The sequence below is a fragment of the Bos grunniens genome, chromosome 6, assembly GCF_055505025.1.
Source record: "Bos grunniens cultivar Pamir isolate PY7600 chromosome 6, Bosgru_T2T1.0, whole genome shotgun sequence".
NCBI lineage: Eukaryota > Metazoa > Chordata > Mammalia > Artiodactyla > Bovidae > Bos > Bos grunniens.
In genome coordinates, this window is record NC_141170.1 from 15,298,911 (window position 1) to 15,313,641 (window position 14,731).

The 14,731-nt window shown below is 37.7% G+C and overlaps 1 protein-coding gene and 1 long non-coding RNA gene across 3 annotated transcripts in view; one reads left to right on the top strand and one right to left on the bottom strand.

Annotated features, from left to right (window-relative positions):
- The first annotated feature begins 2,848 nt into the window (after positions 1-2,848).
- On the top strand, positions 2,849-8,272 carry LOC147370326 (uncharacterized). Of its 2 annotated transcripts, XR_015165185.1 has the most exons (4): positions 2,849-2,929; positions 5,341-5,385; positions 6,231-6,257; positions 8,145-8,272. It is a non-coding gene; the product is annotated as an uncharacterized LOC147370326 (long non-coding RNA). The 2 variants fall into 2 exon arrangements; XR_015165184.1 differs by lacking the exon at positions 8,145-8,272 and having other exon boundaries at positions 6,231-6,816.
- A 2,063-nt stretch (positions 8,273-10,335) lies between these two features.
- The window catches only part of NUDT9 (nudix hydrolase 9), a 37,204-nt gene continuing 32,808 nt past the window's right edge, over positions 10,336-14,731 (bottom strand). The window contains exon 8 of the mRNA XM_086404857.1: positions 10,336-13,232. Within this exon, the coding sequence (XP_086260983.1) occupies positions 13,057-13,232 (176 nt within the window). The 3' untranslated portion in view covers positions 10,336-13,056. The remainder of the gene's footprint in view (positions 13,233-14,731) is intronic.

Sequence of the window (14,731 nt, forward strand, 5' to 3'; positions counted from 1 at the left end):
ATAATTTAATGAATAGGTCCACTTTTCAAAGGAAGAAAAAAAGCCGAGGGTTTGAATGCAGAAGGAAGAAAAATACAAAGAAGAAACGTGAAGAGGGGAAAGGGAGATGGGCTGTCTAAACTCAGGCAAAGTGAAATGGCACAAAGATAAATCTGAGTTGTTTCAAGTACATATGTGGTAAAATAGTTGAACAGTGACTTGCGTATCAAGAGATACAACTTGCTTCAGACGCTGGGGACAAGTCTTAATAGGAATATGATGAAATTGATTTTTCTTCCAAAATTCAATTTCAGAGTACAGTGATTTGGTTTGAAACTCCTAAGGTAAGTTAATCTGAATTAAATGTGAATTAAGATCATAAAAAGTTTACTTTCAGAAACTGCTGGCCAGTAAAGACCACATTGACTTGCTTTATTGACTTTATTCATAATGTGCATTTTCTCTACCAATCCAAAATGCCTTTCAAGACTTTTCCCGTATCATTTTCTTCTTGAGAAATTATAATTGTCAGTAATAGCATCCATACCATGTGAAGACCTGGTAAATCTCATGGGGGTAGAAGCTCAAGATGGATTTATTTGTATACTTTATTTGTATATGTAAGAAATTTCACTTGAGCCAGTGGTACTGTATCTCCAATAATAAGCATGCTATGACACTGATGTTTGATTTGTGGGTAGAGACCACAAATTTGAATAACTTCAGGGACCAAGCAGTACAGGTTGAACCGTGAGATTACAACAAAAAGTGGTAAGAGTAACATTATGAACCAGGAAATGCATGTCTTGTCTAAACACCATTTTAAAAGCACTGACGTAGGCTTACAAAACCTGGATCTAGGGGCAGAATTTAGTCTCATCACTATTTCAACACCTCTGACTAAACAGTCTATTAATAATAGGAATAGGACTTGGAAAAAAACTAAAAAAATGATCTCCTAACCCTTCAATTCCAGACTCCTTCTTCAGAATGAAATGTCTTCTTCTGGCTGGCCTTTTGATTATGGCCACTGCTTTGCCCATCCCTGTGAGTACTGCCCTCAATTTTCCGTTCCATTTCTGTCCTAGAGACAGTACCTAGAAAGCACTTCCTGTATCTTTTCATTTCATGGAAGAGGAAAGTGGACCCCAGGAAAATTGTAGAACCAGGAATTACCACTCTTCTTCAGTCCAAAGGTCTTCCCAGTACAAATCCCAGCTCTGCGTGCCATTTGCAAGCTGCATGACCTTTTTAAAATATATATGTATGTATATATATACATATATATATTTGGTTGAGTTGGTCTTAGTTGTGGCACACAGGATCTTTGATTTCATTGTGGCATGTGGAATATTTTATTTGTAGCATGCAAACTCTTAGTTCCAACATGGGATCTAGTTCCCAGACCAGGGATCGAACCTGGGTCCCCCACATTAGGGGCACAAAGTCTTAGCCACCAGATCACCAGGGAAGTCCTGCAAGCTGTATGACCTTGAGCAAGGAAATAACCCATGGCTTCCTAGCCTGTATCATGAGTTATAAGAACTACCTCAGAGCTGTGCAAGGATGATAAAAATCCATCAATGCACTTAAGAGTCCTAATTGGAATATAGGAAGCTCTCAAACAAACTTTGCAATATAGAGCAAGTATTCCACACTGACCTAAGTCTTAATTAGGCAGTTTGAATTGTTTCATTTACAGTATCCTCACCCCAACTTGTCTCATGTTGACTATAGGCATGCTTCCTCATCTACACAAATGAGATCTATGAGTTTAAGCTGTGTTTATTATGATCTGAATATGTAGGGCACCTAGGAAACAGGAGGATTTCCCAGGTGGCACTAGTGGTAAAGAACCTGCCTGCCAATACAGGAGACACAAGAGACGTGGGCTCGAGCCCTGGGTTGGGAAGATCACCTGGAATAGGAAATGGCAACCCACTCCAGTATTTTTGCCTGGAGAAGCTCAGGCACAGAGAAGCCCAGTGGGTCACAGTCTATGGGGCCCACAAGAGTCAGACAGGACTGAGCTGACTGAGCATAGCTATTAATAGTAGGCAGGAACACCTGCTCCCTGCACATTTTCTAACAAAGGAGCTCTCAGAGAAGTGAGGCAGCTTTCAAATTTTTATTTGGGGGTACCAAATTTAAGTTTACATTTCCATACTCTCTCTACTTTGAACTTTTAAGTGCTGAGAATTAAATTGAGAACACTGTTGATTTGCAGATAAAGAGATATGCAATATGTACCTATGTATGAAATATGTATGAAATGTACAGAATATATTCTTTGGAAATAAGTTCAAAGGTAAAAAGTACAATGTCTAAATTACTGGACAAAATTCATTCAATCTTTCTCTATTAGACTCAACTGCTTTTTTTTCTTTAGACTTTTAATTTTATATTGGAGTATAGATAATTAACAATGTTATGATAGTTTCAGGTAGACAGCAAAGCGATTTAGTTATACATATATATACATATATCCATTCTACCCAAACTCCCCTCCCATCCAGGCGGCCACATGACACTGAGCACAGTCCCCTGACCCGTGGTGGTTATCCATTTTAAATATAACAGTTTATACATTAGACTCAACTGCTTTTTATTCCAGAGAGAAAGGTACATCGCTGATGAGTATAATGCTTGATAGTGGCTTGAAGCCCGTTCTCATTTAGAATCAAATCTCTTTGTAATGAATAACGCATTGCCTCATGTTGTTTTACCTTGTTGCTGTTTTTTTTACAAGCTTGAACAATCTGGAGAAAGTTCCAGTGCTCAGGTAACCTTCTGGTTGTATTTTCAAATGATGCGTTCATCATTTTAAGTTTTTAAATGTTTGAAATGACTGACATCATGTCTCTTGTTACAGAGATTTAACACTTACCCACCCCAAGGAGCAACATTTTCCCCTCAGATCCCACTTGCCCCACCTGTACAACTGCCCCTGGTAAGCATGGGTTTGGGGAAATCTCAAGTTACGAAAAGTCGTTATTAGTCGGATGACAGTTATAACACTTTGCAGATTTGGACACAGACATAAAAGGCATTAAGAAACCATCAGGCAGCAGCTATTCAGACTTTCCTCCCTGCACAGCTTGCAGAGTGCGACCAGGGGAGCAAGTACCCCTCCAGGGCTTCAGTGACTTCTTCCAATTTCTCCCTACACTTGTGATCAAAGAGGTGGTTATACTGAATTACCTCGACTATGATGAGCTTAGTTACGCTTCAGTCGTGTCCAACTCTGTGCAACCCCATAGACAGCAGCCCACCAGGCTCCCTCGTCCCTGGAATTCTCCAGGCAAGAACACTGGAGTGGGTTGCCATTTCCTTCTGCAATGCATGAAAGTGAAAAGTGAAAGTGAAGTCGCTCAGTCATGTCCAACCCTTAGGGACCCCATGGACTGCAGCCTACCAGGCTTCTCTGTCCATGGGATTTTCCAGGCAAGAGTACTGGAGTGGGGTGCCATTGCCTTCTCCATACTTTCAGGAAGGGAATGCTAACCTTTGTCTATATTACCTGTTCTTTTTCTCCTTTTAAATCACCTTGTTGCCTTCTCTAAGAAGTTTTTCCCCCCACCCCTAACGTTTTCTCACAGGTCAAACAATACAATTATTTTGCTCTTCTTGTACCCTCTTCAGTCTCTAATATCCGAATTCTTACAACATCTTGTTTAATAAAGGCCAGAACAACACTAACTACATAACAGAAACACCTTTATTGGGACAGACAGGATTCATTTGGCTAATATTTACTGTCTGCCAGATAAAGTGGTCTATAGTGATCGCTAGAAAAACAAAAAATATGAGTAAGCTTGCAATCTGATAAAGAAAAGAGATTCATAAGTGAAAAAAAAAATGCACTGGGCTGGCCAAAAAATTTTGCTCAGGTTTTTCTGTAACATCTTAATGGAAAAACTCCAATGAAGTTTTTGGCCAACCCAATATTTGCTAAGTGCTTCTAGACGGAAATCCAAATCCAACTGACTTAGGCTGTGCGTCAGAGTTCATTCACAGAGGAGAGGCAGCCAAGCCAGGTTATGAGGAGTGAGGCACTCCAGGTAGAGGAACAGTCAGTGCTGAGGACGTGGCAGCTCAGGGAACAACCAGCGCAATGAGGCTACAACACAGGCTGGGACACATAACATAAACAATAGCTAGGCAATGTTGTTTGGAAAAGTTTATACACATTTTAAAATAGCATCTTGTTTAACTGCTTGTCTATTGTCTAAATACTTTTAAAGTAGAAACACAACTTTGCATAATTTTTTTCATATTTAAATGTAACAAAATAACTTCCCTTTGCTTATATTTAATTTCAAACTGTTTCTCCGCTTTAAGTAGGCTTTTGTAAGCTGTTACTAAAGTGACTGTCCTCAGTGGAACATTCTTTCCCTTTAATGTTTTCACATGACGTAACGGACTCTGAGGCTTCCCAAGTGGCACTCATGGTAAAGAACCTGCCTGCCAATGCAGGAGACCTAAGAGACACAGGTTCAATCCCTGGGTCAGGAAGATCCCCTGGAGGATGGCAACCCACTGCCATATTCTTGGCTGGAGAATTCCATGGACAAAGGAGCCTGGCAGGCTACAGTCCATAGGGTCGTAAAGAGTCAGACACAACTGAAGCATAAGGACTTAGCCTGCATGCAATGGACTCTTAAGACACTAAATTTCTAAGTTTTTGCGTTTATAACTAACTGCTATTTGTTTCCAGTCAGGTACACTGGTTCTTTTCTCTTTTTTTGGCTGAAATCCAGTAAGATTTGTTTTAAATTGATGCAAAACCTTGGAGTCTTGGTTTATAATTTGAATTTATTAATTGCTACTAAAATCATATGCCTAAAATTATGTAAATCTATGTGTAATTCTTGCCCAGAGAATTCCATGCATAGAGGGAGCCTGGTGGGCTACAGTATATAGGATCGTAAAGAGCTGGACACCACAAAACAGACTTAGCACACACATGTGGCGATAAAAAGAATTACTAGTATTTGAAACAGATGCTCTTCCTTCCACCAGATGGCAGAACAGTATTAAAAATCAGGCAAAGATGGCCTACCAAAACTATCAACGCATAAGGCAGGTTTCTGGGCTTTAGGTTTGACTACTTAAGCAAAATAAACATACTTTTTAAAAGAAAAATATGACTCGAAGTTCAATCTAGAGTCTAATTTCCACCAACTAGAAGGTGGGCTCCATGAGAGCATATAATTGCTCAATAAATACTTGGGTGGGTGGATGGACTGACGAGTAATCAATGAACACATGAGGAAAAAAAGCTAAAACAAAATGTTCCACTTTGTTTTATTCGCAACTCACTTCCCCTCCCCCGCCCTTTTTTTTTTTTTTTTTTTGTAGATTCCAATTCCTCTTCCTTTTCCATTTCCTAATAATCCAAATCAGGTAATTATACTTAAAGTTTTCCTTCAAGAAAGTATTTAAATGGGTACAAAAACCTTGAAAACTCTTGAGATTCATTCATTCCTTTCCAGGAAGCTGATACCAAAAATAATGGTTCTCATTATCCTTTGGGGACCATTAGTGGGAACCATTAGTGAAGCCTTTGAACTAGATTTAAGGTTATGGTTATGGTATAAAAGGATTATGTAAATTTTACTTTTGACAAGACTTTACTGGATGAGGAAAAATTACACAGAATGACAAAGTCACAAACCAAAAAATAGTGTATAACACAGCATATTAATTCCAAAATTTTAACAATACTTCTATTATAATTATAGGAAATTATATTATTAAAGTTGTGAAGTTATTGGGAATTTCCTGGTCTCCGGTGGTTAGGACTTGGCACTTTCACTGATGGGCCAAGGTTCCATTCCTGGTCAAGGAGCTAAGATTCTGCAAGCTGTGAGTCTTGCCCAAAAAAAACAAAAAAAAAAAGATTCCCAAATATAGTCTTTTTTCCAACATCGTAAGCGTAAGTTTCATCATCTTTCCAAGAAATCCCAGCTAAATTTGCAGTCAACAACAACAACAGAATAAAAAATTTGTACTATATGTTTCCAGAGATAGCAGGTGTGAAGGCTGGGTGGGTACCATGGTGTGGGGGGGGGGAGTGGAAGCCTTAAAATATCAGTGAATGTCAATCTTACTGATGTCCTTTTATATAAGCTAAGAATTCCAAATAGCATGTTTTCATTAATCAAGTTATTATAAAATATATAACATACAAAAGATAAAATGCTGAATTATAACTTCTTGATTATTTGATTGTATCTTCTTTATTCTAGGTCCTGACACTTAATGATCTCATAGCGGTAAATACTGCCCTGTTAATCTATAAAGTTTATAAGAATACTACATTCAACACCTACAACAACACATTACACTTAAGATGAGCCAGTTCATCATACAAATTACTGTCTTTATTAATCCAGTTCATTTGGAAATGAAATAAAGCACAGTTGTTAAGTTCAAAGCCAGAAAACTATATCAATGCATGCAAGCAGCTCTACATTCACTTATTCATCTTCTCCAAACTATAAACTGACAAAACAACCTGTTCTATCATCGATGAGGATGAAGGTGAAGAGTCAAAAGATTTAAGAGTTATAGAAGAAACTACTTTAGGAGAGATGAAATAGACTTGACTATTTCTTCACTAATGAAGTATTTGCATAAATGCATATTATAATCAAACTTAAATCCCAATAGATAATTTTTTACTGAACTGCACAAAGTTCAACTTTTTAATGAGGCCCTATATTGATATAGTTTTTTTGAGTTTCAGTTTATGAAAACACAGGTAAAACACTTGGGAGTTAAAAAAGAGAAAACTAAAAAATTTCATTTCCCACATACTTTGCACACAAACATTTTCTGAAATCTAGATACCTCTCACAGCGGATGTATTTAACCTGGGATATCTTTTGCTTTAAGATGCATCATTAACTAAATGGTATACTTTATAGCTGATGGCATCTTAGAATTAGAGACCTGCAGTATTTCATAAAAATGGCAGAAAGTCAGGCCTAAATTATTGTTTGCCTGCGGTAAAACTTTTCAGGATTCGTCTATACAGATTATTTAAAGGCAATCATCCTGAGGAATATTTAAGTGTTCCAAAAACTTTAAGGTCAAACTAAATAAGAGCACAAGCCAAGTTTTAATTAGTGCTCTTTCTACAATCCACTCTAAGCATTATGATAGTCCATTTCCAAATGTAAATCATAGAAGTTCTAGCATACTCCTAATCATGTTAGAATTTATATATATACATATATATATATATGAATACGTATTCTGAAAATGTCTGGGGAAACTACTGTCAACAATTAATTATTGATGATTCCAAAATCGGCAAGTTCATCTTCACATCAAAACATGGCTAAAACAGCACTGGCCTGTGGTGGGTAAGTCCAGATTCTAAGCTCATCTTTAAATTAGCTGTGTGACCTTGGGTAGATGTATTGATTTACCGCCAAAGTCTCTTCCAGTGAAAATACTGACTCCTCACACATACGACTTATTCGAAAGTTACCAAATCTGATTTCATAATACTATACTTTATTTTTCTGAATTTTATTTAAGGGTATTGTTCTTGCCTAAGAATAAGCAGACTAGTGTTTAGCTTACACATTCTTGCACATATGTTGGGATGGACAGCACTATAAACAGAGGCATTTGCCTTTTTGACACAGGGGTCAATTCCTCAAGCAAGCTGCCGGTCTCTTAGAACAGGGCCCCATGAAAGCTACGAAGCAATACTAACAAGTGGAACTGCCTGTGTAAGCAAACCCTAGAAGCAAAATCGTAGCTGTCCTAAAATTCTGGTCCAAGTATCGTTCTCACAGGGAATTCACACACAATTTAAGAAAGATGGCACTTGTATATAAGTGTATACAGCCAGTTTCTCAACCATTCACATCAATTTTCTGTATTTCAGATATAGTAAATACCATTACAAGGCAGTTACAAAAAAACAGTTCTATGAATTAAGGGAGTTCAAATCTAAATCTTGCATATTCATTTTAAAATCTTACATCACCTAAATAAAACATAAGCAGCAAAATGGAATTAATTTCTCAGCAAAAACAAAGATTTGCATATAGAAAATAGTTTAGCTTATATACATACTAAGTTAAAAATAAGCTAAAGCTAAACCCATTGTTTTCACTGATCCTTGATATTTTTTTCTTTCACAGTTAATCATTTCTATCTTGAACCAACTTGGGGTAAGTATTCATTTTTAAGCTACTATAAACTACAAATCTACTTAATGGGCTGAAGCTATCCCAATAATTTTTTTTTAGGGCTTCTTTGGGTAAGACTTTTTTGCTATGGTTATACTGATAAAATCAAGTGATATTTAATCTCAGAAAAGGTAAGAATAATTCTTCTGAACCATAAAAATTTATGGCCGAATGGAACCCAAGTAATCGACCTAAGGTAAAACTCATGAGTTATAAACTCATTTTCCTCCAAGATCATTAGATCAGAATTTCAGCAGATCTAAAAAGGTATTCTTTTGATAATGCCCATAGCATTTGACAAAATTTCAGCTTACATAAATTAGGTTAAGAAATTTCAAACAGTAAATTTTACCTCAAGCTTATTTTTGTCTTATGGACAATTCATAGTTAACAGTGAGAAAAATCCACTCTGAAACTACCAAATCTAGAAACGCTCTCATCTCCAAGCAAGGCAACAAATCTCCTTAACACAAAAGCATCAGCACTCTCGATGGAAACTCTACAAACTTTGAGACTTCTACTCTGATTCTCACCCAAGTTTGCTTTCATTTAAAATATATATAAAACAGAGAAAGAGACCAAAAAGGTATATTCCTTTTAAATATCTGAATTCATGTCAAATAAAATTAAAATTGATGCTTTTGAACGGTGGTGTTGGAGAAGACTCTTCAGAGTCTCTTGGACAGCAAGGAGATCCAACCAATCTATGCTAAAGGAGATCAGTCCTGAATATTCATTGAAAGGACCAATGCTGAAGCTGAAACTCCAATACTTTGGCCACCTGATGCGAAGAACTGACTCACTGGAAAAGAAGACCCTGGTGCTGGGAAAGACTGAAGGCGGGAGGACAGGGGGCGACAGAGGATGAGATGGTTGCGTGGCATCACCAACTCAATGGACACGAGTTTGAGTAAACTTCGGGAGCTGGTGATGGACAGGGAGGCCTGGCGTGCTGCAGTCCATGGGGTCGCAAAGAGTCAGACACAACTGAGCAACTGAACTAACTGAAGATTATATACAGTATGTATTTATTTTAACTTATCTCAAGAGAAACTGATGAATCAAAATATTCTCAATTTGAATTTTGAGAAAGAAACTGGATTTCACCCAAGTTTTCCTTCTGACAAAGTTTCATTGCCCCAGAGTACTTATTCTGTGTTTCTTACCACTTCAAATGATCTTATCAGGCCACCAAGGGTGAAGTGAGAGGAATTAAGTTCTGTGTTGCAGAAAAGACACTTAATGGTTCAATTTATCAGCATTTAGGTATAAAAGAACCACGTTACTTTCCTTCTCCCAACACACATGACTGTACCAATACTAATCCATCAATGTTAAATAAATATAATATGGGAGACATGGGAGGAGGCAAGAAAAAAATGATGGCAAAAATACCTAGTTAACTATAATCTGTATTGTATATTTTGGCAGAAATAATTCTCTTACTACTATGTCAGAAGTTACACGGTGAGTAAAATCTCCAAATATCTTTTTTTTTTAATTTATTTATTTGGCTGCATCAGGGCTTAGTTGTGGCACTTGGAAACTTTAATCTTTGCTGTGGCTTGCAGGGTGCTTTTTTAGTTGCAGCATGTGAACTCTTACTCGCAGCATGAGGAACCTAGTTTCCTGACCAGGGATCAAACCCAGGCCCGCTGTGCTGTGAGCATGGAGTTTTAGCCACTGGACCACCAAGGAAGTCCCTCCAAGTATCTTTTAAGCATTACTAGACATTTTAAATCAGAGAAGGCAGTGGCACCCCACTCCAGTACTCTTGCCTGGAAAATCCCATGGACGGAGGAGCCTGGTAGGCTGCAGTCCATGGGGTCACTAAGAGTCAGACATGACTGAGCGACTTCACTTTCACTTTTCACTTTCATGCATTGGAGAAGGAAATGGCAACCCACTCCAGTGTTCTTGCCTGGAGAATCCCAGGGACGGGGGAACCTGTTGGGCTGCCGTCCATGGGGTCACACAGAGTCGGACACACTGAAGTGATGTAGCAGCAGCAGCAGCATACATTTTAAATACTTTCATCCTAAGAGTTGAATAGCCTCAGATTGTGCCCATACTGATGTTAATAATATGATTAAAATAGATGTAAACAAGACCAAAAAAATTACACGTGCTTCTTCAGATGATGTACTTTAAAATCAATATATTTATTAAAACTTCACAAATATTTTAGAAAATAACAGCAACCACCGTAAGTCCTTATACTGTAAGACAGAGTAGCATTTAGCTTCTGAAAGTGGTTAGAAATTTTAGGCGCCCTCTTTGGCAGGTTTAGTATCTTGCTTCTATTTGCATTTGAAATGCTTTAAAGTCTTAAGAACAACCTGCTACCAAGACAAACACTGGGCGTAACCACTCATCCGTAGGTTAAGATATGATCAATAAGTCAGTCGTCTCTGGGCCATGATTACGCCAACAAGCTCAGTAACATGAGCCAAATCAGATGTGGCTCTTAAATTTCAAGTAACAAGCCATAAATGTGCTATGGATAACATGAGTATTGCTTAAGTAATAAAGAATCTACCAAACTACAAACTTAAAGTAAGAAATAATAAAAGCTTCACAACCGTAGTAAGGAACACAAAAGACAGAGAATTGTTTCTGGGACCTCGCAAATCCAGTTCTGTTGCTTACTGAATAAACCTTGGGGCAACCTTTCTAAATTTCATTTTCATCTGTGAAGTGGGAATAATACCACCTAACTTCACAGGATTCTTGTGAGGATTGAGAGCTATAACATAGATAGTCAAGAAATGGTATCCACACTATTTATTTGACTAAATGTCTCTAAAAAACAAAAATGTTCCTTATATCTAAAATATAAGAAAGGCAAATGTGAAAGCAATATCACCTATTATAGGAGTAGATATTCCTCCAGAAATGTCTTAAACTAAAATTTTAATCAGTTTTTTCTCTATTATAGATGGTGCTGGATACTTACAGTGAGATTACCTACTTCTACCCTGTCCACAGTGTATAGTAGTTTTATCGTTTTACATACTTTGTAAACGTTCCAATGAAAACTCTAAAATGCAACATGTGGATCATGTGCTTTAGTTATTCTTTAAAGACAATTTTTAATACAACCTAAAATCTTCACTAATGTCAGTTTAGACGCATCAAAACTATTAAAACATAAATAAATGTCATTCTTCAGGCAAGTACTCAAGCTTTCTCGAGAGATTTTGTTAGCAGCTTGTTTTAGAAAATCCTATTCAGTGTCAGTAAGAAGCAATTTCTTCCTGTCAAACAGTGAAAGAAGAATCAAATTCTTCCACGCTGGGTCAAGGTCGTCCTACCCTTTACTCAGGGAAGCACATCCTTGTCAAGCACAAGTCCCATATACACACCCAAGGACCAGGATTTTATGGATTTTAGAAAACAAATACTGAACATAAACCTTATAACTCTTTCCGAGGGGTTTGAGGCAACAACCTGAAATCAAACATTCTAATGTTTCTCAGCAAAACAGAGGGGGAGTAAAGCCTCCTGTCAGTTCAATTAAAGTTTACCACCAAGAGCTTTGACACTAAATAAGGGGGAAAAAAAACAAAACCTTTTTTTGTTAATTTATCTTAGCCCTCATTTTGTTCTCTAGCCTAATACCTTTATCAAATATCTGAAGAAAACAACCATGCCTCTATTCCCTAAACCACCTTTTCTTCAAATGACCCACCTATAGTCCAACCGGAATGAGGATGGAATTATGACAGTCCCTCCCTCAGGTGGATAGGTGTTAGTACTATGGGACTTTCCCAACGGATATATAGGCCAGAAAGTGATAGGTCCACTGAGACAAGGCAGTGTTATCTTCCTTCCTCTTCCCTGCTTCCAAGAACACCTGGAACACCAACTCTTTCCTTTCCTCAAAGGACAATGTTAACAGTGAGTCTCAAAAACTTAAGTCAGTCCTTAACAACCCCTTCCTAACAAAGGACACTTTTAACTCCCAAAGACCTCCTCTGTCTCATTTCACTTATTTTCTGAACATCATTTTTAATTCATTTATGGTACATACAGTTACAGTAGTGAAAGTGAAAGTGGCTTAGTCATGTCCAACTCTTCTGCAACCCTACAGACTATACAGTCCATGGAATTCTCTAGGCCAGAATACTACAGTGGGTAGCCTTTCCCCACAGTTACAGTAGAGTGGAATGCATATATAAATTTAAATTACTAGTTGTCTGGACACATTTTTGTAATTCAGAATTTTTGGAAATGAGAACATGATCTTTTGTTCATTGATCTTGATCTTTTTTGACTAAAAGGGTGACTGAAATTTCCTCATATAACTTACAACTCTAAAGTCAAGAATACAAAAGTTTTCCGTTTTTGAAACCAGCTTCAACAAGATCATATAAAGCAAAGTGTGAACCAAATAATTTAAAGATAAATCAGATTAGGCGATAGTGATTGGCACTCCTCTGAGAGACGCTTGATTCGATAGGAATAGCCTTCATACCTCAAAAGTCAATGGAGAAAAACAAAACTGACACACAAGAATTACATAGAAAGCAGAAATTATGGCTGAACAGAAATTCATCTAAATTTATCTTTGTTCGAATTCTGATTCTTCAAAGAGTATCAGTTGTTTCAATTTGGTTTAATACATGCTTAAATATATACAAAATGATTGTTTACAGCGCTTTTGACAGAAGAGCAGAAAATTATGTGTTGTTTCACCACACCTGCTAATTTTATTCTGATGCAAAACCTAACTGCCTGTCATTTAATGAATAATTTCCAAGTGACCTGCCCTGCCCTTTTTACATATGAGTTCTGTGATACTGTCTTCTCCTCCGTACATGCTCCTTTCCTGGCTTTTGGCTTACATGGAGACTGTGAGCTGTTACCCAGGGCAGCCAGTCTCAGAGTCCTTACTCCAGTGTGCATCTCGTTTCTCTGCCACACTTTTGATGAACTGAGCGTGACTAGCATAAAGCTTGAGTTTATCGCTGATATCCATCCATTTCACCTTTCCAGCATCATCTCCAGCTTCTAAAGTAAGGTTATCCATTATTTCACCTGGTACCAAAGAAAAAAACATCATCAAGAAACTGTAATGTATTTAGTCACTTCTGTTTCTGCATATCCTGTACCTTCAAGTATTCTTATTCAAAATAATTTTAAATCATCATATTAACTGGCAGACTGAATTAAAAATGAGAATATTCCAAATTTCCCAAATGCCCAAATTTTAACCAAGTTTCTAAATTTCAAGTAAAGGTACCAATAAGCTAGCTTTTCTCAGACTTGCCTAGAGGTTCAGTGGTGAAGAATCTGCACTTCCAATGCAGAGGGTGTGCACTCACTCCCCTGGTCAGGCAGCTAGGATCCCACATGCCACAGGGTGCAGAAAAAAAAAAAAAAGAAGCTTTTCTCTCTCTTGCTCCTTCTCAGCTCAACTCAATCACTCAGTCGTGTTCAACTCTTTACAACCCCATGGACTGCAGCATGCCAGGCTTCCCTGTCCTTCACCATCTCCCAGAGCTTGCTCAAACTCATGTCCATTGAATCAGCGACCCCATCCAACCATCTCATCCTCTGTCGTTGCCTTCTCCTCCTGCCTTCAATCTTTCCCAGCATCAGGGTCTTTTCCAATGAGTCAGCTCTTTGCATCAAGTGGCCAAAGCATTGGAGCTTCAGCTTCAGCATCAGTCCTTTCAGTGAATATTCAGGATTGATTTCCTTTAGGATTGACTTGTTGAATCTCCTTGCTGTCCAAGGGCTTCTCAAGAGTCCTCTCCAATACCACTCTATTTATTTATGTATTTACGGCTGCAGTCCATGGTGTCGCAAGGAGTCAGACACAACTGAGCAGCTGAACAATTTATGGCTGCATGTGGGTCTTCGTTGCTCTGCGATGGCTTTCTCTAGTTGCGACAAGCAGGGGCTACTCTTCGTCGCTGAGCGTGGGCTTCTCATTGTGGTGGCTGTTGTTGTTGCAGCATGTGGGCTTAGCTGCTCCACTGCGTGTGGGATCTTCCCAGACCAGGGACTGAACCCATGTCCCCTGTATTGACAGGCAGATTCTTAACCATGGACCACTGGGGAAGTCCAGCTTTTCTCTTTAAAAAGTAAAAATATTACTCTTAAAAAAAGAAGTTTAACATTAAATAAACATGAAACCTCACATCAAAATTCCAGAGGGATTAGATTTAAACATTAAAAAAATGAAAGAAAACAATTATAAATGATTCACTTTAGAGTCATAAGGTAAGTACACTTTTCCAAGTATTACACCAAATCAGAAACCATATACTTATAAATTTTTATTAAAATATCTATAATTATCAAAAATTAAAAATAAATGTTTTCAATCACAGTTCGCAATCTAAATGGGATATTTCTGTAGAATAGTTTGGCAGTATTTATCAAGAGCTTTTAAAAAGCAAGTGCTCTTTGATAAGCATTCATGCAACAAATATCAGATTGGCTCTTATGCACCAGACTCTGTAAGAGGCACTAGGGAGACCATAAGCAACCAAATAATTTCACTTCAAAGGATTTACCCTAAGGAAATA